The sequence below is a fragment of the Falco punctatus genome (genome assembly GCF_963210335.1).
Source record: "Falco punctatus genome assembly, chromosome: 3".
In the NCBI taxonomy this organism is placed as follows: Eukaryota; Metazoa; Chordata; class Aves; order Falconiformes; family Falconidae; genus Falco; species Falco punctatus.
In genome coordinates, this window is record NC_137582.1 from 110957492 (window position 1) to 110978889 (window position 21398).

Sequence of the window (21398 nt, forward strand, 5' to 3'; positions counted from 1 at the left end):
GTGCCCTCTGTATGGTGTGGGGCTGGGGTCCATGCCCCCCCTCTGTGGTGTGGGGCTGGGGTCAGGCTGTGCCCTCTGTATGGTGTGGGGCTGGGGTCCATGCCCCCCCTCTGTGGTGTGGGGCTGGGGTCAGGCTGTGCCCTCTGTATGGTGTGGGGCTGGGGTCCAGGCCCCCCCTCTGTGGTGCGGGGCTGGTGTCAGACTGTGCCTTGTGTGATGTGGGGCCTGGCCTCGGTGTGGTGTGGGGCTGGGGTCCAGGCCCCCCTGTATGATGTGGGGCTGGGGTCAGGCTGTGCCTTGCTGCATGGTGTGGGGCCCCCGTATGGTGCGGGATGGGGGCTTGGGTTTCCCGTGTAATGGAGTCGGGAGCGGGGAGGAAATCGCGGGGAGGCTGTGGCATTTGGGAGGGACCCGCAGCTCCTTCTCTCTCCGATATAGAGATGTAGGTGAAAAACAAGGTTGTGGGATGAGTCATGGAGGTGTAGAAGTGGCAGGAACATGGAGAAGTCATTTGTGTCCTGTCTCTTGCTGTAGGGCAGAAGCTGGCCTAGACGAGGTATCACACCTGTTCCTTAAAGCTCCTGCAATAAGGGTGAATGAAAGGGAAAGTGGAAAGGAAAGAAGTGTGGGAAAAGCCTGCGGGATTTCCTCGCTACGTTGTCATTCCCTGCGCAGCGTTTGTGTTTCCTTGAACCCTGCATGGAAGGAGCAGCCCTCGAGGAGGGTCTTAATTGGTGTTATTATTTTATGCGGCAGGACTGGTAGAATGGCCAAGCCCTTAGCCGTCAGCCAGTTCCTGAGCCGATGGTTACTTCCTTGACTCGATACTCACCCTCCCTGTTACTGAAGACACAGAGCTACTTTCTTTATTCCCACAGCCTGAAACTTTCCATCTGAGCTGTTATTTCTTTCGGTGCGTGAGAAATCTTGACCACACCTCATGCAGTTTTGCTGATATTGGTGCATTAGCCCAGGCAGGAGCGGGCCCCTTTGCTCCCGCTCTTCAATCAGTCCCTCTGTGATTACTTTTTTTTTCTCCTTCCAGCTAAAATGTGATTATCGAGTATTGCCAGCTGATGCTTTCCCCCTGTCCATCCAATTCAGTTTCCTCTTCAGAGGCATGAGCCTCACGTCCCTCTGTATGTCAGGGTCCCCCCCTCCAGCCACGCACGAGAACTTTTGGGTCTGGCAGTTTTATTTGTAGAGGTGACATCATGGCTTTTTTCCATGGCAACTCATCGCAGCGCCCCGGGAGGATGTGGAACACAGGAGCTGAACGCAAGGAGATTTTCAATGGAAAGGGAGCAGGCAGCCGAAAGCAAGTCTCAGACATTCATTAATTAATTAGGGTGAAAATAAAAAGGGATGTGGGAAGTCCCAGAGGCCGATGGGCACTTTAGTTGCAGAGGGAGAGATGCTCGTGCTTCCCAGTTCAATGTTTTCTTGCAGAGACACGCACTTCCAGCAAAGAGATGTAATTGGGATTAGCCCCATTTTAGAGACGGGAGGATTGAGGCGCAGGGAGCGATAGCTGCCCTTGGTTAGGCAGTGTTAGCTGGAGGCAGATCTTTCCAAGTCCTCCTTTCTGATCTTATACCTTAGCTGCAATAAATAATTGCTTGGGATTTTCAAGGCTCTGGAGACAGCTGCTGAGGGGCGATCGTGCTGGCGGTCGCAGGTGTTTCTCTGTTCCGTCTTCTGTACATGAAGCAAGACTTTTCCCCGTCAGCCTTTGGGGCAGCGGTGGGTTCCCAGAGTGGGTGCTCAGACCCACGCAGGGGCCTTGATTTTGCTGGGGACTCTGCTGTCATGTAATTAAATACTTGTTCTTTTAAACAGGAAATAAATATTCAGATTAATTTAACATTAAATAGATGCTTAATTCTCCTCATCAGCAGACAGGCTGTGCTAGAATTGGAGATCTCGGGAGGGTAGATGTTGCACTGTGGAATTTCATTGGAATTAACTCTGGTCCTTACCCACCAAACAGGTCAGAGGCTTCTTGTCCATGCACATACTTGCTCAGAGGAGGCAGCAGTCTCTGCTTAGCCCTGTGTTATCAGTTTTTATCATCGCCATCTACCAACAAGGTGATTTTTTTTTTCCAGAGCATTCCAGGATGAGGAAAATTGCATTTACATACAGAGCAGCACATGGGGATAATGAGAAGTGCTCATTGCTCTCCATCTAGCAGAAGATTTGGTTTAGGGTTGGGTTTTTTCTGTATAATTTTTTTTTTTTACCATACCCAAACCTCCCAGCCCCTTGACACAGGCTGTGTTTGGAGTGTGCAAACACAAGAGTGCTACACTTGCATACTCATGTAATGAAGAAGCAGGAATGAGCTGAGTTAATGAGCAGGCCAGAAGCTGGGAAAACCTGCCCTGTGCTTGGCCACTGGATGCCCTTGAGCTGGTCCCACAACTCACCTGGACTGGTCCCAGGCATGAAACAGGACTGGGAGTACTCCTCTGCAGTGCCTTGGTGTTTAGAGATGCTGCCAACCGCTGGCTGGTCTGACCCTGGGTGGATAAGCCACAAGCTAAGAGATGGGACTTCTGGTGAGCTTGAATTCTATTTTTAGCTTGTCCTCCCAGAAATTTTGTCTCATTTACGTCCCTGCTGCAGCCCATCTGATTTCTCAGCTGCCACTCCCTGGGAGGTGGTGGCCCTTACCGATGGTGAGGTTTCCTACACATGACCAACCTGGAGAAGATGAGGAGGAATGAACACTGGTCCAAATCCCTGGTGAGCTAGTTTGGCACTTTTGAAGGTCGTGTTCATGCCCTTCGTGATGCGGCCTCATCTTCAGGGCTAAATATTCGTTCCCCCCAAAGCAACTCTCTCTGTGTTCTCCCAAGGTCTCACATCTGCTTCAGCCTCCATGTTGGATCCTGCTTTGTTTTATAAATAAATATGCCGCAACTACCAGATTTGCTGGTAAGAATCCCAGGATTTCTCCTGACATATGTTATTTTCTTCATAGGAGCCAAAAGCCATAGTAAGCAAACATTTTAACAGGCGCTGGAAACGTGGGACGTGGGCTTCTCGGTGGCTGACTTATTTGTCTAGCAAGAACCATAAATTCTCAAGCTTCAGGGCTTAAGTCAGCCTCTGGGAATTGGGCTTAGGGAAAAAGCTCTTGACTAGGCGTTTGCTTGCAGAGCTTCTTGCCGTTCCCCCTGAAGCACGTCCTTCTTGGTGAAGACAAGATGGTTCATTAGGGATGCCATACATTTGGTCAGCCCCGTGCTCCTGCGACACGGACGTATGCTGAGGAACGAGGGGGTGAAAGAGAACGGTCTGGGTTCATCTGCATGCAGGCAGGAAGGGAGACGTGGGGGTTACAGGGAAGAGATGTTTTAGCAGAGAGCCTGGTGTCAGTTTAGGGGCTCGGTCTGCTGATGGTGGTGGGCTTGCCGCCAGGGATGGGTCTGTGGTGGGACACTGACATCAGACAGATTAGCCGGTGGATCTGCGTCTGCGTAGGATGAGGCGGGGGGGGGGGAAACCTCTGTCCTTCTGCAGATCACTGCTGTATCAGAGAGCTCTTCCTCTCAAGGGAGACAGTGATATTTTCAGCGCAAGCGAGCTACCTGTCAGCAGCAGTGCGATATCACCGAATTTAGGTAGCAGTGAGGAGCTTTACCCATCTGTGTGCTCTGACCCAGGCTCAGTGTCCAGCTCTGCTGTGGGGCAGTGGCTGAGTCAGTGCCCTTCCTGCTGCCTCAGTTTCCCCTTTCAGCTACAACTTGTTTTTCTTGCGATTAAGTGTAAGCTTCTTGGGGCAGGGACTGTATCCTGTGCAAGCACATCCCTCTGATACCGCATCGCTCCCTTTGCCTGCAGGGAGGGTGCCCTTTAGACCTCCCCTATGCCCCACGGAGGGGGTCTGCTTGGCAAGGGGCTTTGGGGTGTGCCTGGGGATGAAGGGGTGGGTGAGCCAAGATGGGGACAACAGTGAGGGGAGAAGGGAGATCTGGCCTTGGGCTGCAGAAGAGGCCAGTAAGAGGTGATGCATCCTGGTTTTAGGGGGCTTTAGGATGCTTTCCTTTTTTTAAAAGAGGAAGGGGAGGACAGGAGTGCAAGGCGATGGGAGGGAGGGGGGTTCTCAGCTGCTGCGGAAAATCTCACCCCAGGGAGGCAGGTGAGGGTGAGGGGTAAGATGAGTTTGCATCCCCCTTTCTCTGCCACCTCGCCCATCTCAAGGGCATTTCCTCCGCCTGGGTGGGCTTCGCCCCTTGCCCCTTCCCCTGCAGCCCCCGGGAGCAGGAGGGGAGCGAGGGGAGGAGAAGCCAGCGGTGTGTGTACAGGGTGATTGTCATGGTTACCTCCCTGACAAAACAAATGGCTCCACTTGATGATGGTCACCCAAACAGCTCTGGAAAGTGTGCGCTCATCAGCCGGTTGCCAGTGGGAAGCCGGGCGCTCGCTCTGGGAACCGAGAAACCCTCCCCAGCTCCCGGGCAGAGCTTCGCCACAGGGGCACATGTTGCTGCAGCCCGTTAGGTAAGCCCCTTCCCCATCCCGAACCCCCACGGACCACCCGGCAGCGCTGGCAGCCCCAGCATCCCTGCCCGGTGGAGAGGGCCCCGGGGAGGGGGGTGAATGCCACAGGTTGCTGAGGTGGCTGTTGTGCAGCGCTCCCCCCACCCCAAGCCCTGGCGCTTGCTCTCTCTCCCTCTCTCCCTCCCTTTTTTTCCTCTCTCTCCTTATCTCCGTCTCTCTGTGTCTTTCAGAGACAAAAGCAGTCTGAAGCCGTGCCCGCCGCCTCCGGGATTTCTTCTGCCCTTCCTGCCCACCAAGCCCAGCTGTGGGCAGTTGCAGGGGCTGGCAGGAGTGGGTGAAGTTGCTCCAACCCCCCCATCCCCTTCCTCCTCCTCCTCCTCTTCCTCCTCCTCTCTCTTCTTCCAGGAAAGGTAAGAAAAGCAGTGGCTACTCTCCAGTTGCTCCTGCACCTTTTTAGCAGGCTGGGCTGTGTGTGCTCTGCAGGGGTGTGTGGCTGTGTGTGTGTGTGCGTGCGGGCTGTTACTTCCCAAGGCTGTGCACAATCTCAGCACAAAGCCGCTCTGTGAAGAGATCCCTGTCATAATATTTCTGCAGGCACAAGCCCACACTTTGCAAGCTGCTGCTTCCCTGCCTTGCCTTTTCCCAGCTGGATGGTGAGCCCCTGAGCACCCCTCCCCTCCCCAGAATTGTACAGACATTAATAGCGACTGTCTTCATCTGCCTGCAGGCAGGGGACAGGGAAAGCAAAGGTGGCTGGATGGGGGGGACGATGCTGGGAGTGACGGGCTTTTGCTCTCCTGGGCAGGCAGGTGGGATATCCCAGCTGCCGACACACTGCTTTGGGGGAAGGGAGGACTGACCTTGGCAGCGTGAGAGGGGACTCTGGTCCCCCCAGTAAGGGCCAAAGCACCAAGGACCTGGCTTGTATTTCCCAGGGCAGGGCAGGACAAGGGTAGATGGAGAAGGGCTGTGCTGTATGTCTCCTTGGCTCTGGATGCGTCCCAAACATGGGGCTGGCTGCCTGGCAATTTTAGCCCAGCTGTAAGGTGTCTGAGCTAAAACCTCCCTCTCTGGCTCAGCCCATAGATCTTCCACGTACTGGTACAGCTGCGAGCCCAGCGAGGCAGGGGTTAACTAAACCCAGTATCAGAAATGCTGTCTGCCCAGGGGCGTGATTGATTGATGGCTCTAGAAATAGGGGCTCGGGGCATGAATCGGGGTTCTTGAGAGCCAGCTCTAGGGCAAGACTGCTGGCCCAAGAGACCTGCCAGGGGTATGACTGACGGTCCCCACAGTCTGGCTCTGCTGGGGCTGTCGGTCACGTCTCACCCTGGCGCTGCATCACCCCGGGAAGGGGGAGCCCAGCTGCTCCACTGGGTGCCCCTCGCAGCAGGGGCAGCGTGCTCCCCCAGTCTCTTTACCCGAGGCCTTGGGGTGCCCCTTGGGGCAGCACTGCTGGCTCCCAAAGGGACGTGTGCCCCTGGCCAGCAGTCCTTGTTGCCGCTTTGGCAGTGGGGTACCATGTTGTCACCCTTCAGCAGCTCTGGGGTGAGTGTGGTGGCTGTTTTGCTGGTTTCCCCAGCAGGCAGGGTACCCCGTGCTTGCAGTTTGAGGCCAGGGGAGGCTGTAAACAGGAGCACGGCTCCCACAGCTTTTCATGAGAGGTTCCCACAGGTCTGCCATGGTGCAGCCACGTCTCTTCCAGGAGGTGCTGCCGTCAGCCAGCAAAGCCTCCCCCTCCCTGCCCTGTGCAGGGGCTCGGACAGGACAGTGCTGTGTGCACCGTTTTGGACACCATTTGCTCCTTTTGCTTCCTGGAAATATTTCAGGGGGTTCATCCCAGTTCCCTGGCCAGGTTTGAGCCTTGTGCTTTGGGGGAGAGCAGCTGGAGGGCTCCTGCGTCTTAGGCACGATCTGCAGCTAATGTGGGTCAGGTAGGCCAAGTCAGGGGTCTGCCAGCAGCGTGCCCTGGCTGCTCCCCGAGCCGTGCTACCCTCCAAGGCCAGAGCAAATACTGAAGCGTGGTTCTACGTGAGAGCTCTGGAAGTTTGGGAAGCACAGGGCTTCTCCTGTCTTGGTTTTGCAAACAGGTGGGGATTGGTTTCCCCGTGGTGGCTGCCCAGCAGCTTCCAGAGATGCTAACGAAGGGCTGTGGTGCAACAAGCACCGCATCACCAGCCGGGGCTGTCTGTCCAGGGCTGTACATCTGTACATCTCAAGGCACGCCGGCTGTAATCATCCTGGCAAGCCACTGGATGTCAGTGTTGATTGATACAGATGGAGCAGAAGGAATATTTTACCCAGCTGCAGAAAACCAGTTATCCTCTGAGCAGTGAAGATAAGACCCAGGTTTGGCTTGGACCCGGAGGTGAGATTTCCGAAGGAGCCCGTTTGGGGCTGGTGAGAGGTTACAGCAGGGTGGTGCAGCTATTCAGCAGCCCCAAAAATGCATCTGTCGCAAGGTGCGGCACCAGGGCTGGGTTTCACGTGGCTGCGTTTGTGTCTTGGGGAGCAAAAGCAGCTGGGGCTGCCTCTGGACATCTGCCCTTCAAGACTCCAGGGCCGGGTGGGGATGTGCCACCGGCAGCACACGACTTTATCCTAGCTCCCAGTGCTGGTTTGGTTCTTACTGGCCTGTTGTGGGCTGTGGGTGCCAGGGACCCTGTGGTGGTGGCACTGCTAGGACCCCATCCTGCTCCTGGGAGTTGGGCCTTATGTAGAAACTGGGCTGTGGGCTCACAGTTTGCTCTGCTTTTCTGTTCAGTGCATGAAAATACACCTTAGAAGCACATTATTCTGCCTCTGTGTTACATGTGCTCAAAATTTTTTTGTTACATGTGTATTACATGTGCTCGGATTTTTTGAGGGCACATCAGCGCTTAGAAATGCAGACGGGCACCCAGGCAGGTCTGAGCAGCGTTCCAGGCATCACACCTTCTTTTCAGACACATAAACACACTTTCCAACCCAGCCCTTTAAAACCCAGCCCCAAGCCTCAGCCGTGTGTTGGGGCAGGCACCTGCAGCCAGGTGGGGTGGCTGCTGCAAGCTCTGGGTGAGCCTGCGCTCCGAGTCACAGCCCTGCACACTCTGCACGTCACCGGGACCATCCACAGATGCCGGTGCAGCATCAGTCCCTTCCCTGTCAATCATGCACAGAATTTGGCTAAGGGCATAACCTGGAGTGGGGTGAGCATGCTACCAGCATGGCTTCTTCCTCTGTGCCTGTGAAGAGGAGCAGATTGCTGAGGAAAAAGCATTTACAAAGCAAGGAAAAAAAAAAAACAAAAAACAACGAAACCACGGTAGCATCCCGGTGTGCCAGGTCCTGAGCATGGCTGGCCAAGGGACGATTTCTGTCCCCAGCCCTGAGCTGCTCCCTGCTGATGGAGGTATGGGGGTGTGGGGTATTTTTGGTGATGCAGCAAGCTGGCTGAAGGTATTCACCAATGGTTTCCCCTTCTCCTCCCGGGATGCCAAATGCAGCATGAGGCCAGGGTCAGGAGACATCTGGCTGGATGGGTGACATGGCCCCACGCCTGCTGTGTGTGGGAGGCAGGGCACGTTTGGTGGCAGTGAGGGGATGCGCTGAGGACTGGGTGCACGCCGGGATGCCCCATGCGGCAGCGATGCTGGTGGTAATTTTTGGGATGTGGGGGCCTGCTAGCTCCCATCCTGAGGATCCAGCCCCACGACCTGGATGGAGACTGAGCGCAGGTGCTGGAGTGGCAAAGGCAGGATGGGGAGCAGCGGGGGCAGGCGGTGGTGGGCTCCTGGGGGGGCACAGGAGAGAGATGCCAGCTCTCCCACTGCTGTCCCCCACGCCACCCTCCCTGCGCTCCCCTTTCCATGCTGCAGTCACTTGATGGCGTTGGTGGCACAAGCTGTGTGGAGCAGTCCCTGGGCTGTGCTGGCAGCAGCCGGCCGCCTCCCAGCCCCATCCAAAGGGCCTTCTCTGGGAAGCAGCCGGGAAGAGCCCTCCGAGCCCTGTCTGTCCTTGTGGGGCAGTTTTTGCAGCTGGCACAGCAGGCATGGCTGGTGCTGGGCTCCTCGGAGCCATGCCAGGGCTGCTGGAGAGGTGCAACTCTCCTGGCTTGCTTTATACAGGACATGGCAGGGGCTCTGCATCCCACCAAGGGTCCCTCAACGCTTGTGCTGGCCTGGGTGATGCCCGCTGGCCGAGCAGCTCCCATGGGAGGCATGTCCCCAGTCTCCTGCGGATGCAGGAGGTGCTTGGATCTCAACCATGGCTCTGCTGTAAGACTGCAGCCAGGAGAGTTGCCAAGCTGAAGCCTGGAGCCTGAATTCACCTCTCTGGCAATCCCATGAGGAGTTCCCATTGTGCCTGGCTGATGGAGAACATCTCCCCCTTGTTATTTTTTGCTTGCTTTCTTCCCTGAAGCAAAATAATTCCCCCTCCTTCTTTCCTCATCTGGCTTTTAATCACTTCCAGGTATCTTGATGGCCTTTGCCACATCTCAGCAGCCAGCCAGGCGACCTTTGTTATCTCTCCCTGTAGCAGGTGAACTCTTGCCAGCTCCTGACTTTACGAGCCCTGTTAGCATGACTTGGAGCACCCCAGTGTGTGGTGGCCTCCCCTGGGCTCACGGAAGACTGCCATGCTGGAGCAGTCAAGCTGGACACACTCCTGCATCTCCTGACCGTGCAGGGCTGCATCCCTCTGGCTGCATCCCCCACCTCCCAGAGCAGCTCGGGCCGTGAGCAGTGCGGGGAGAGGAGGATTAAATCGGGAATGGCTGAGGTTGTTGGCAGGGATTCAGGAGTGTGCCTTGAGAGTACTGCCTTCCATCATCCTCTCTGCTGCTGTTTTGTTTGCCTGGGTGCCCTGCTTGCTCTCCTTTGCTCTCCCTTTTTTCCTCTCTTAATGCCGTTTTCCTGCCCAAGCACTGGTGGAGCTTGTGGCCTTGATGTCTGCCGTTCACATCTTCCGTGGCATTTGCATATAAAGGTGGTTTTAATAACGCAGGACTGCTAGGAAATGAGAAACTGATGTATTTTGCTGCTGCTGGCTCCTCCTGGGCCTTGTAAATCATTGCATAAAGCATTGCAGAGCCAGCCAGGGAGAACTGCTGCCTAGCAACTTCTCCCGATGCCCCAGGGGAGCTGGATGTGGCCCGAGAGCTACCTGCAAGGTCTCCTTTGAAACCCTGGGTCCTGGGGGAGATGAGCTGGAACAGAGAAGAACTTGCTGGGGAAAAAAAAGTTGAAATGTAATTGGCAGAAGTAGCCACTTTGCATCTGAATGTCTCTGCTAAGCAAAGCGGAGGGATGAGTCAGCCTTTGCAGGAAGGCTCTGGAGGTGTGGGGCAGCAGAGCCCTGCCAGGGTGGGCAAGGGCGGGGGAGGGCAGGGGGCTGCCTGCTCTGCCTGCCTGCAGCCGAAAGGAAAAACTCTCAGCATCACAGGCTTTTCCGGGAGAAACTTGACAGTTTGGAGGCTAATGAGAAGCAGGAGGGCCAGAATAAGATGTGAACCCCATTCTGCCCAAACTCAAGCAGTAGGCGGGTGCGGGAGATGCTGGGATGCGTGATCCAGCACCCAGCACTGACCTCTGGCTGCGCGTTCCCTGAACGGTGTCCCCAGTCTGAACCTCCTCCCTAGCGCCAGTGGGGATTTGGTGTGTTTGCCTTGTGTCTTCTCACCAGGGTCTTGTCTCCATCCCCACCTCCATCAGTGGTGGACCTGTCAAGCCCAGGTCTCATCCTGCCCCAGGTCACCTTTCTGTCCCCAGGGCTGCAGCAGGCAGTATGAGGTGGCAGGGGCACACGAGTGTTTTGGGCACTCAGGGCTCCTCAGTCATTCTTGCCCTTCCACCTCTCCCCAGCTCGCTGCGTGTGACCCCACCATTGCCGCCAGACCCCCACGAAGATGCCAGGGCTGATTAACCGGACGACCCGCTCCCCGATTCCCCTCACCGCGTCGGAGGTGACATCGTGCGTCAGTGGCTATGCCTTCGGGATGACAGCCTTGCTCACCTACTGCAACCCAGAAGCTCAGGCTTTTGAAGGCGAGTTTCAAGGGGCAAAGCTCCCAGTGCAAGAGCTACTTACTACTGGAGCTTTAGAGCCAGGGGTATCTCAGCGCCGGGTTTCTGTGCGTGCCTGAAATTTGTAGATGCTTGCAGGACGAGTAACCAAGTGTAGTGAGTCCGCATTTGTACCCTTCACAGTCCAAGGCTACAATTTTTTAAGCTGGAAAAATCCCACGAGCATGCAGGGCTGTGCCAAGAGGGAGCTGCCCTGCTGCCGTCCTGGCTGTTGGGTCTGGGCAAGTGTTTGGTGTTGCTAAAAAACCTTCTGGCTCTCAGGTCTCTTTGTCTACCCCTTGGATGAGTGCACCACCGTCGTGGGGTTCGAGGCTGCCGTGTCCCAGCGTGCCGTGACAGTGCAGATCAAAGATAAAGCCAAGATAGATGACATGTATTTCAACAGCTGCAGCCTCCCCGATGGAAAAGCTCGTGACGGAAGCGGTGAGGGGATCGGGGGCGTTTTAGTGAACGTGGGGAAGAAAAGCAGGGGGAAAGGAACGGGGAGGTGGCAGGTTGTCATATGCCATGGCATCGAGGGGGCTCCTTTTGAAAGGCTGAGCCTTGGGTTGTGGTGCTCGTGTCCCTGTGGTGTCTGCCAAAAGTGGCAGTCTCATCTAGTTTGGTGAGCTTTTTAGAGAAGTACTGATGTGTGCAGTGAGGGCTGGTTTGGGCATTTGCTCCAGGGCTGGGGTGGTCGTGGGGAGACCTGGAGAGGAGCATTTTCCACGCTTGTGACACTGTGTCTCCCTGGTGTGGTCCTCTCTCTGTGCAGGAAGGATCATGATGGATGAGGACTTGGAGAGGATTGGTTTTGTGGCTAACTTGGGCATGATTCCTCCCCTGGAAAGCGTCTCCATCTTCATCAGCACCTCCTCTGAGCTGCAGACACTGCCCAGTGGGGCTGTGAGGGTCCTTCTGCCAGCTGTGTGTGTCCCCAGGGTCCCCCAGCCCAGCCTGGAGAGTGCCAGCAGCCTTTCCAGCCACCAGCTCCGAATGTACGAAGACCCACGGGGTGGGCTCTGGCTAGGACTGAGCTGGGGGGTGCAGGGCTGGCAGAGCAGAAGTCTGCTGTTGCTGCGGGAGGCTGGGGAGCTGCTGCAGGCTTTACCTTCAGCAGATCTGCAGTCCCTGGGGGGATATCACATGTGCACAGGGGTGATTTGGGTTCATCTCACCAGCAGGGAGAAGCACTACTGTGGATCGGGGAGCCAGGAGCACGGGAGCAGGTTCTGCCTGGCTCAGCTGCTGGAGCGTGAGGCCACCAACCCCTTTGAGTACGAGTTCAGCTTCCACCTGGAGATCCGGGGGCCGTGCTTGCTGGCAGGTAGGAGCTGTGGAGCTGTCCTGCTGCACCAGGCTGGTTTATCACCTCCTCAAGGCAATGTCCACAATCTTCCTCCTTCCCTGCCCTGCCAAAACGTGGAGTCTGTTTTGGCATGTTAACCGTGCTGGGGTGGATTTGCCATTACAGTGCTGATGTTAGCGTGGGGTGTTGCTATGGCAGAAGCATTGCACAGTCCGCTCGGTTCCTGTCCTCAGCCATCTTGCTGTCTCTTCTCCCTGGTCTTTCCCACCCTCAGTCCCTAACCGCACCTCGGTTTCCCCGGGCAGGTGTTGAGAGCCCTACGCACGAGATCCGAGCGGACGCTGACCCCTCCGCTCGCTCCGCCAAGAGCATCATGATCACGCTGGCCAACAAGCACACCTTTGACAGACCCGTGGAGATCCTGATCCATCCAAGTGGTAGGTGGGCTCTGTCTCCTCTCTGCTGGTCTTGCCCCTTCTGAGGACCCTCCCCCATAGTGCTAGAGCCAGCTGGATTAGCTCTGGTTTTGCAAATATTGTTAAGGGTTAGGCTTTCTAGGAGAGAACCCTGGACCCTTGCGAGGTTGCCCACGCTGCCCAAGCTCAGATGTAGCACTCTGGTTCCACAACCTGCATCTCTGCCGAACCTGAAGTTTAGCAAAGGCTGTTTTTCACCCAATTCTCTGCATTTCCAGAGCCCCACATGCCTCACATCTTAATGGAAGAAGGTGATATGACACCTGCAGAGTATGAACGACACCTGAAGGGGAAGAATGATTTCATTAAAGGCACTAAGAAAGACCCCAGCGCTGAGAAAAAGGTGAGAAGCAAAAGCTGCAGGGGTTAGCTGGGGTTTTCCGTGGGACTGGAGCTGAGCAAGCGCATGACTGCTTGTTTGCTTGCAGTACCAGATATTGCACTGGCCCAATAAGCTCTGCAGCATCCTACCTCGGAGAGGGGCTGATGTGGAGGAAGAGGGGAAAACTCTGCAGTGCTTCTGGTAAACTGAGTGTGGAAGAACCTCTGAGATGGTTATTGTGTGTATAATTAGTACTAGTCTAGCATAGCATAATTAGATAGGTACATTGTTATAGCATTAACGGTATCATAATTATTGCAATGACATAGAATAAAATATTCTTTTAATTGCTCAGTAAATGTTTACCGTTTCTGGATAGCTGTCAGAGAGAAATAAGTGATTTTACTTGGAATAATGAGCTGAACTGAAGACAAGGTAGGAGAAACTTCTCTTTGTTCTGCTGATCAGCAAATAGAAAAATATCTGCTCTGGGATTTGTGCCTCATCTTTTAGCAATTCTGAAGCAGTGAGTGACAGCCTAGCGCTTCTGAGCTGCCATGTCAGTGTGTCTGGGATCACTGAGCAGGATTGGACCGGCCCGAGCCCTCTGAATTTCCAGGGTGGGCATCTTCACCTAAGGCAGACGTCGCACTCGTGTAGCCCCAGCCCTGGGCATACTGTGTCAGGTCCCTGGTTTACTGCACCTACCGCACGCACGTTCTCGTTTGCGACCGGGGATGCTCATTTCCCCTTAAACTCCTCCATGTGCCTGAGTGCCCACCTGGCAGACGTCCCAAACCTGCTGCAGAGGTGCCTCCCTGTGCTGCTGTGATTTCTCCTTTCACTGGAGACACACCGACCCTCTTCTTATTCCCTTTGCCCTTCGCATTCTTTTGCAGTGCGATGCAGGATCAGGACTGCGCTTGCTCGCACGGCAGGCATCTTCTCTAATTGTGTTCAGCATGCGGCAGGTGGAACGAAATGAAACTCCCACGCTACAGCTCAGATGGCTCTAATTATTTCTGTGTCTTTAGCATGTCAAATTATCTAGGGGGGGATCATTCCAGAGCCATTTCCCTGCAGGAAACCTACCTCTTTGCCCCAGGAGGACTGGGAAGCAACTGCATGGAGAAGGGCAAGAAGCAGAGAAAATGCCCTGAATATCTGGGGTAAATGATGGGCTGGAATCGCCGCTGCTCAGAGCGTGACACTGGGCACCTCTCGGCTTAAATTAAATTAGCCCAGAAATTTCAGCAGTAAATGATAATTAATTCTCCTCCCTCGGTTTGTTATGCAAAAGCCTTGGATGCTCGTCAGCCAGCAGGGTGGTGGGGATGAATGCACACTGGAATCAAGTCCCGGTCGACAAGAACTGATTAGTTTACTGTAATTGGATAACGGGTGAAGGGGAACAGAGGGGAGGGGAGGCGAGCAGGAGAGATGGTGCGGGTGAGATGCTCGCTTTTCTGGCTGACCTGTAGCAGCAGCTCTGAGGCTGTTTACTGAAGGCTCACGCGTAAAATCCATTCTGGGAAATCCAGGTGATGGGCTCATCCCGATCACACAGGGATTTTATGTCTTGGCTCCCTGAGAGAATCCCAGGGAGTGCGGCGGGTAGGTCCAGGGCCACAATTCGGTCCTTGGATGGAGAGGCACTCGGCACTCAGGCAGTGCAGCCAAAAGTAGAGCTCATGTGTATGTGTTGATCCACAGGGACGCTTGAGTTTAGTGAGTTACGTAAAATAAAGGTTGGCCGTTAGCTCGGAGCTCTAGGAATATGACTCACGGCTGGAGAAAACAAGCCTGGTTATTTGGGGTCTGGTTTACTCCTGGTGAAACCTGCATGAAACAGCAGCCTTTGAAAGAGGAGAAAAAAGGCAAACAAAGCCCCTGAGGACCGAGCTGCTTATTGTGGAACATGTTTCCGTGCCATAGACCCCGGGATGAAAGGCCATGGGCTGCCATGGGGTCCCGGGGCTCCCTCGAAAGCACTGATGTGCTGATTCACCGAGCTGAGACCGTGAACCTGGGACTGCTTTGTGCGCACATAATAGCAGACTATAAACCCCTCGCGAGAGGCTTTTTTTCCAGTTTAATTTTATCACGTTTTTAATGAAGACTGATCCTTGAAATAGAATGAGGGAAAATGCAGAGAGCCATTAGAGCTGTGTGCAGGACAGAGACATATATCATGCGGGTTCCTATCGAACAATGTCCTGAGCAACCGATTTGGCTTTCCAAAGCGTTTCAATCCATACAAAGAAAAATGACAAAAGAAATGGTCAGAAAAAACAGCAGAGCAGGGGCTGCAGGAATGAGTGGCAGCAGTTCATACAGCATGCTGAGGGCTGTATCTCGCGCCTCGTTATTGAGCGACCATGGACAAAACCTGCAGCGTGCCTCGGTGCAATATTAAACTGCACGAGGTTTTCAGGAGGGATCTAATGAAATGTTTGGGGAATCAGTCTTGCAAGGTGCTGCGTAGGGGCAGGTCTTTTCATTCCTCCAGGCTCTCCCCTGAGCGTGCAGCTGCTCCGTGTGTGCTGGGGTCCCCGATTTAACCTTTCTGCCAGCCTTTGTCCCTGGGCAAAGTGTGACCGTGCCTGGGAGGAGGCAGGAATCCTGCTCACCCACGGAGCAGCTCCGCAGGGGGTATGGACAGAACGAGCAGGTTCAGGTGCTGTCACCGCTGGGGCCACAACAAGCTGATCCCTGCCCCCAAAAGGCCACGCACTTACATCTTCAGGCAGGCAGCCCTGCTCTGCTTCCCCTTGGAGGGAAAAGGGCAGAAAAATCAACCTCTCGAGCTCTCTCCTTCTTTCTTGCAGACGGAAATCATCAGGAAGCGACTGAATAAGGACATCCCCCACCACCCCGTCATCATGCTCAACTTCTGCCCTGACTTGAGGACCGTCCAGCCAGACCTCCGGAAAGCCCAAGGAGAATTTATCTTCCTCATAGACCGCAGCAGAAGCATGAGCGGTGTGAACATCAAACGCGTCAAGGTACCACGCAGGAGGGGAAGTGCCTGCGTGCCAATGAGGGATGAATATTAGAGAGCAGTGGGGGTTGCTGAGCGTTGATGAGTGTTCATTATGAGGGGCTGGGGGGTAATTACATGCTGTAGCTTTAGTCATGTCAACTGTGCGACTCGTTAGGTACCTGCAGCGAAGCTGACTCTCCCCGGTTCTGTTCCTCTTCTTCCTATCAGCACATCAAATGTAAAGATGTTTTCTTTCCCCCTCTTGCTGGTGTGCATGTCTTGTGCATCCCTTCTCCAGTTCTCTGTGTCTCCACGAGGGCTTGGGGTGATCGCTGCCTAGGGGGAAACCTCCCAGGGGCTCCAAGGGAAGCTTCGGGGTGATGTGCTGTCCACGCGTTAGGAAACATTTTGCTGGTGGCTGTTTCTGTGCACTTGCAGAAGTCATTTGAACATGATGCATCCTTTTTCAAACACAAATGAACACCAGCAGTCTAGTGGAGGATTACGAGAGGTGTGCTGAGACCTCTGGATCAAACAAGGGCCATAGAAAGGCCTTCTTGTGATATTTTGAGGGTCTGAGGTTCCTCTGTCAGATATGACTCTTACCCAGCTGCAGGTTGCCTCATGAGAGCTGGGCTTGGCTTTGTGCCGCTGCCTGAAGGATCTAGAAGGGTCCCTGCCCTGAACCTGCTGGGGACCGCTCTGTCCATCAAAGGGGACATCACTCCGGTAACTATTTAATTATCGTTATCCTTGCCTAAGGTGCTTTGGAGGCCAGGTTGGTGCCTGATGCCTGCCAGCTGGCAAGTGTCAGTGAGAAGCTGCAGGATCTGGCAAAAAGCTCTCTTGGAAAGTTTCTGTCTTAATTTTCAGGCCCAGGTAAGCCCCAACAGCTTGGTGAATATCGCATCCTCCCGAGCGGGGCATGGGTCTGTGCTGCCCCGTGCATCTTTGTTGAGGACAGCGAGGGAATTGCAGAGGCAGGCTTCATCTGAGGGCTTCAGTTGCATTTGGGTGTCTGAGAGACTGAGCGAGCTGGTGTGTCCCCAGTGTCCTGCTCACACCCTTTCCTAACACAAGTGCCACCCAGATTTGGACCCAAATGCTCCTCCCCTGGGTAGGGCTGCACCCCCTCCTGCAGCACTTGCTGCCCAGGGTGAGCAGCAGGAAGCATCTTCATAGAGACACAGAACAGTTTGGACTGGAAGGGACCTTTAAAGGTCACCTAGTCCCACCCCTGCAGCAAGCAGGGACATCTTCAGCTTGATCAGGTTGCTCAGACCCTGTCCAGCTTGACCTTGAATGTTTCCAGGGATGGGGCACCTACCACCTCTCCGGGCAACCTGTGCCGGTGTTTCACCACCCTCATCGCAATAAATTTCTTCCTTATATCTAGTCTAAATTTACCCTCTTGGTTTAAAGCCATTACCCCTTGTCCTGTCACAACAGGCCCTGCTAAAATCTCTGTCCCCATCTTTCCTACAAGCCCCTTTATGTACCGGGAGGTGCCCCAAGGTCCCCCCGGCGCCGTCTCTCCCCCAGGCTGAGCAGCCCCAGCCCCCTCAGCCTGGCTCCGCAGCAGGGGGGCTCCAGCCCCTGGTCACTGTGTGGCTGCCCCTGGCCCCGCTCCAGCAGCTCCGTGTCCTTCTCATACTGGGGACCCACCAACACCCCCAAGTCCTCCTCCGCAGGGCTGCTCTCAATCCTTTCAGCCCCAGACATGTTGACACCGGGGGTTGCCGTGACCGGGGTGCAGGACCCTGCACTTGGCTTTGTTGAACCTCACGATGTTCACACAGGCCCACTTCTTGAGCTTGCCCACCTCCTAGCCCATCTCCTTACCCATCTGTCTCCAGTTTCCATGGGAACTGCCGGAGGATGGCCACTGCTGGCAGCAAGGATTGGGATGCCAGGGAGCCCAAAGGTGGCTGCAAGAGCTCCTCTGGGATAGGGAGGCTGTCCCATCTCCCTGCATCCACCAAAGCAGCCAGGATATCTCTGAGCTTTGTACCCCCTTCCCTCAGCAGGATTCGGAGGCTGGAATCAGGAGGCATCTCTGCCCCAGGCCAGGTCTTTGCTTTCGGACCCACAGCATGGCTGGGTTTGGGCACCGCATCTCTGCAGCCTCCGCGGAGGCTGCTTTGTCCCGTGGGGATGGGGACCCTGCAGGGACAGAGCCCTTCTCCAACAGGTCCTGACCTGGGAGTCCTGTCTGCAGGAGGGCTGTAAAAACCAGAAAATGGCTGTTCCCCTTCTGGAAAAATATTTTGGGAGAGATATCAGAGATTTCAGAGGAGAGACCTCAAGGGAGAAACCCGCTGTTCCTCTTCTGTGTCCCCTGTCCTGGTTTATGACTTGCAAACACCAGGGACCTGGCAGCGGGGACTGTTCTCGGTGGGTTTGGGTGGGTTAGGCTTGATGGAGACATTTGCATCGTCCTCAGCTTGCTGGATGAGTGCTGTGGTGGGGCTCAGACCTGAGCCGTGGGGAAAGCTGAGGGGCAGAGATGCCAGCAGGGAGGGGACGGGCCGTGTGGGCTGGCTGCCTGCGGCCGGGAGGACGCAGCTTGCTGCGGAGCAGGAGGGCACTCGGAAAAGTGCCTGGGGTGGAAAGTTCAGGGCTTGAAATTTCCTGCAACTGATTCCTTTCCCAGCCCATTCCCAGTCCAGGAGAAGAGTCAGTGCCAGCATTGGGTGGACTCGCTGGCAAAACACGGCTAATAACTGGGAATTGACTTCTCTGGAGGCAAACATCTCTCCTTATTGAGTTGCCATATAGTTGCTGAGTGCCACAGGATCAAGATCAATATTTACAAGAAGCAATAAATCTTTCTGTTTGTTGAAACAGAAAGCAGGCATCGGTTGCCCACTTTGGGAAGCACTTTAACAGAAATATTTGGAAATTCGGGGTTTTTTTCCTTGTAATTAGTTTCAAGATGGGATGTCAGCATTGAGATTTGGAAGAGCCGGCATCCTAGGAGCCATCTGGGAAGCAGCGGTATAAATATATTCTCGTAGGTTTGAGATAACAGCTTGCTGTAAAGTACTCTGGAGCCTGGTAAAGGGCAGCCCCGTTCTTGTACATTATTTCACCGACTCGCAGTGCTCCGACTTTGCCTTGCTGCTGAGTCTTGCAGGGGTTGGGGACTGGAGTGACCTGCCAGCCATGTCCCTGCGGCCGTTCCCAGGCTGGGGGCTCTCTGTGTGCAGCCCCAGCACGCCCCCTCTGCGGTTACTTGGTCTTTGCCACTGCGTATGACAAAGCAAGGAGGCTGTTCTTGCTCGTTTGACCTTGGCAGCTCTTCTCTTGGGGCTGGCTCTAGGGTTTCTGCTGCCCTAGGCAGACTGGCAGGAGTCTGCCTTGATCAGCACAGAAACAGTGAGAACCAGGCTGCTCCGGAACACTGCCAGCACTTTGCTTTAAATTGGCCTTCCTCTCCTGCCACGCTAATTGCTCCTGCTGCCCCTGCAAGCTCAGGAGCCCCTTGGGTAGCTCTTGCCCAGTTGCTGCTAACACAAGCTCTGTCCTGGAGTTGTCCACAGCCATCACAGATGTCTGAGACGATTTAAATTGCTCTTCCCTTACGTAAAGACCAGGAATAGGCAAGTTAGATAACCACCTCTGGTAAAGAAAATAGCTGAAAACTGTCTCTCCCAGTTATTTTAATTGATGCCAGCTATGAATACAAGGGAATTGGGGATGGGGGAGGCTTTTCCTTTTGTGTAACTTGAAGCTGTTTGTTTATTTTCTGCAAGTTTGGACATTGAAATGCATTGCGTGTCGCACTTCTCAATTTCACACTCTGCTTCTCACCCACTAGCTCCATGCTGCAGTACCGTGTTGCAAGCACAAATTTAATCACTTAAAAACAAATAGAAAAATTTGTTCAGCTCTTTTTTTTTTCTTTTTTTTAAGGCTCCCCATTTTTCTCACTGCTTTGGGACCCAAAGCTCATTAAGGGAGTTTGGACAGGGCAGAGTAGTATGGAGTGCTTTCTCGGTGCAGTGCATGTGAAAGAAGCAGTTGTCTTCTTATCAAAAGCCTGCAGCCAAATGCAGGTGGGAATAAGGTGTGAGGGCAAGGTGGGGTCTGGGCAGAGCTTTCACTGGTGAAGCTGGGGCAGCCAGGGAGAGGTCTAGTGTGCCTGACGTCTGCTTGCTTTCACCCTCCAGGATGCCCTGTTGGTCGTTCTCAAGAGCCTGATGCCAGCGTGTCTCTTCAACGTCATTGGGTTTGGATCCACTTTCAAGACCCTCTTCCCTGCCAGTCAGACTTACTGTGAGGTGGGTGAAGGGAAACCACATCTCCTTGGTGCTTGGAGGGCACCAGTGTGGAGGCTGATGGTTCTGCTGCTGCTTTGGGCAGGAGAGCCTGGCCATTGCCTGCGAGAGCATCAAGAGGATCCGGGCCGATATGGGTGGCACCAACATCTTGTCACCTTTGAAGTGGGTCATTCGACAGCCCATCCACAGGGGCCATCCCCGACTGCTCTTTCTGCTGACGGACGGGGCCATCAGCAACACGGGGAAGGTCCTGGAGCTGCTGCGCAACCACTCGTGCTCCACCAGGTACAGAGGGCAGCAGGGCCGGCCACCACAGGGGTGAAAGCCTGGCATGGTGAGGGACGTTCTTCTTCTTGAACAGGGCTCCATCTCACAGACATCCCTGCTTCAGAGAGAGAGGCAGGAGAGATTGCTGGTATGAGCCATGGGAGAACCTCAAAGGGTTTGGAACAGATCCCAGAAGTTCAGATGCTTTTTAAACAATCAAAAGCAGCATAATTGGGCTGACAACTTCACAGGCTCTCGTCTGATGCTTCCTGCTAGGAGAGATTGACACACGAACAATCTTCCTTGCTGCTTTTTTTATTTTTTTAAAGCACATCTGGGTCTGGCCCCAGCTGCTTCCAGGATGGGGCTGTGCAGAATCGAATATGCTGAAAAAGAGCAATGTAAAAAGCAGCTAATTTGTGCATTGAGCTCCCAGCCTGGTTCCCCAGCTCTGACGACAGGCTGGTCTGGTTTCTCCTCTGCCTCTTTAGTAAGGGGCATGAAACAAAAGGAAAATGTAAGAAAACCTTACTCCTTTTTCATCCCTCAGACTTCAAGGCTTATCAGGGAAGCTGCTCTGTGGGTTTTTTCCTATACGGAGGTCTCAGTGCTTCCCAGCTGTATAGGGCAACCCACCCCTCACTCCTGCAGAGGCTTATGGTGGTGGGCTAAATGCAGTCGGAGTGTGGTCTCAGGTGACCCTGGCAGGCAGTGCCCAGCGCACCACTGAGCCATGTGCGTGGCCCCTGTCTCAAAAGCAGATCAGAGCCTTATTTAACAGGGGTGTGAGGCTGACCTAAGATTTGCGGCCAGCTGGGAATTAAAAACCTGTAAGAGAAAAGCCCCTCGTGCAGATGCAGTTTGCTGCTGAAGGTGGTTTCTTCCTCAGCTTTTCCTTGCCCTGGCTGAACATCATATCCCACCCATTTCCATCCCTCCTGGCTTCCTACCGCATCCACACCCAGCAGGCACTGCTGCCTCCTGCCCTCCCTGCCCAGGCTCCAGCTTGGCTCTGGGTTTGCAGCTTCAGCCCAGACCAAATCCTGACTCATTGAGCTGGGAGTCAGGGGAGCAGCCTCGCCTGGCTGTTTCCTCCTTCCTTGAGAAAACATTTATTTTAATTGTGAGCAGAGATAATTATTGGGTTTTTAGTGCTATTGACCACAGGCACTCAGCAGGGAAAAGAGCTGAACTGGCAGCAAAGC

General features: G+C 54.5%; 1 protein-coding gene across 1 annotated transcript in view; it reads left to right on the plus strand.

Moving 5' to 3' along the window:
• The first annotated feature begins 73 nt into the window (after positions 1-73).
• VWA5B1 (von Willebrand factor A domain containing 5B1) overlaps positions 74-21398 on the plus strand; it is a 40488-nt gene continuing 19163 nt past the window's right edge. Inside the window, exons 1-9 of the mRNA XM_080379335.1 lie at positions 74-10535; positions 10836-10997; positions 11329-11551; positions 11738-11880; positions 12168-12299; positions 12557-12681; positions 15489-15665; positions 19816-19926; positions 20009-20211. Of these exons, the coding sequence (XP_080235461.1) occupies positions 10397-10535; positions 10836-10997; positions 11329-11551; positions 11738-11880; positions 12168-12299; positions 12557-12681; positions 15489-15665; positions 19816-19926; positions 20009-20211 (1415 nt within the window). The 5' untranslated portion in view covers positions 74-10396. The remainder of the gene's footprint in view (positions 10536-10835; positions 10998-11328; positions 11552-11737; positions 11881-12167; positions 12300-12556; positions 12682-15488; positions 15666-19815; positions 19927-20008; positions 20212-21398) is intronic.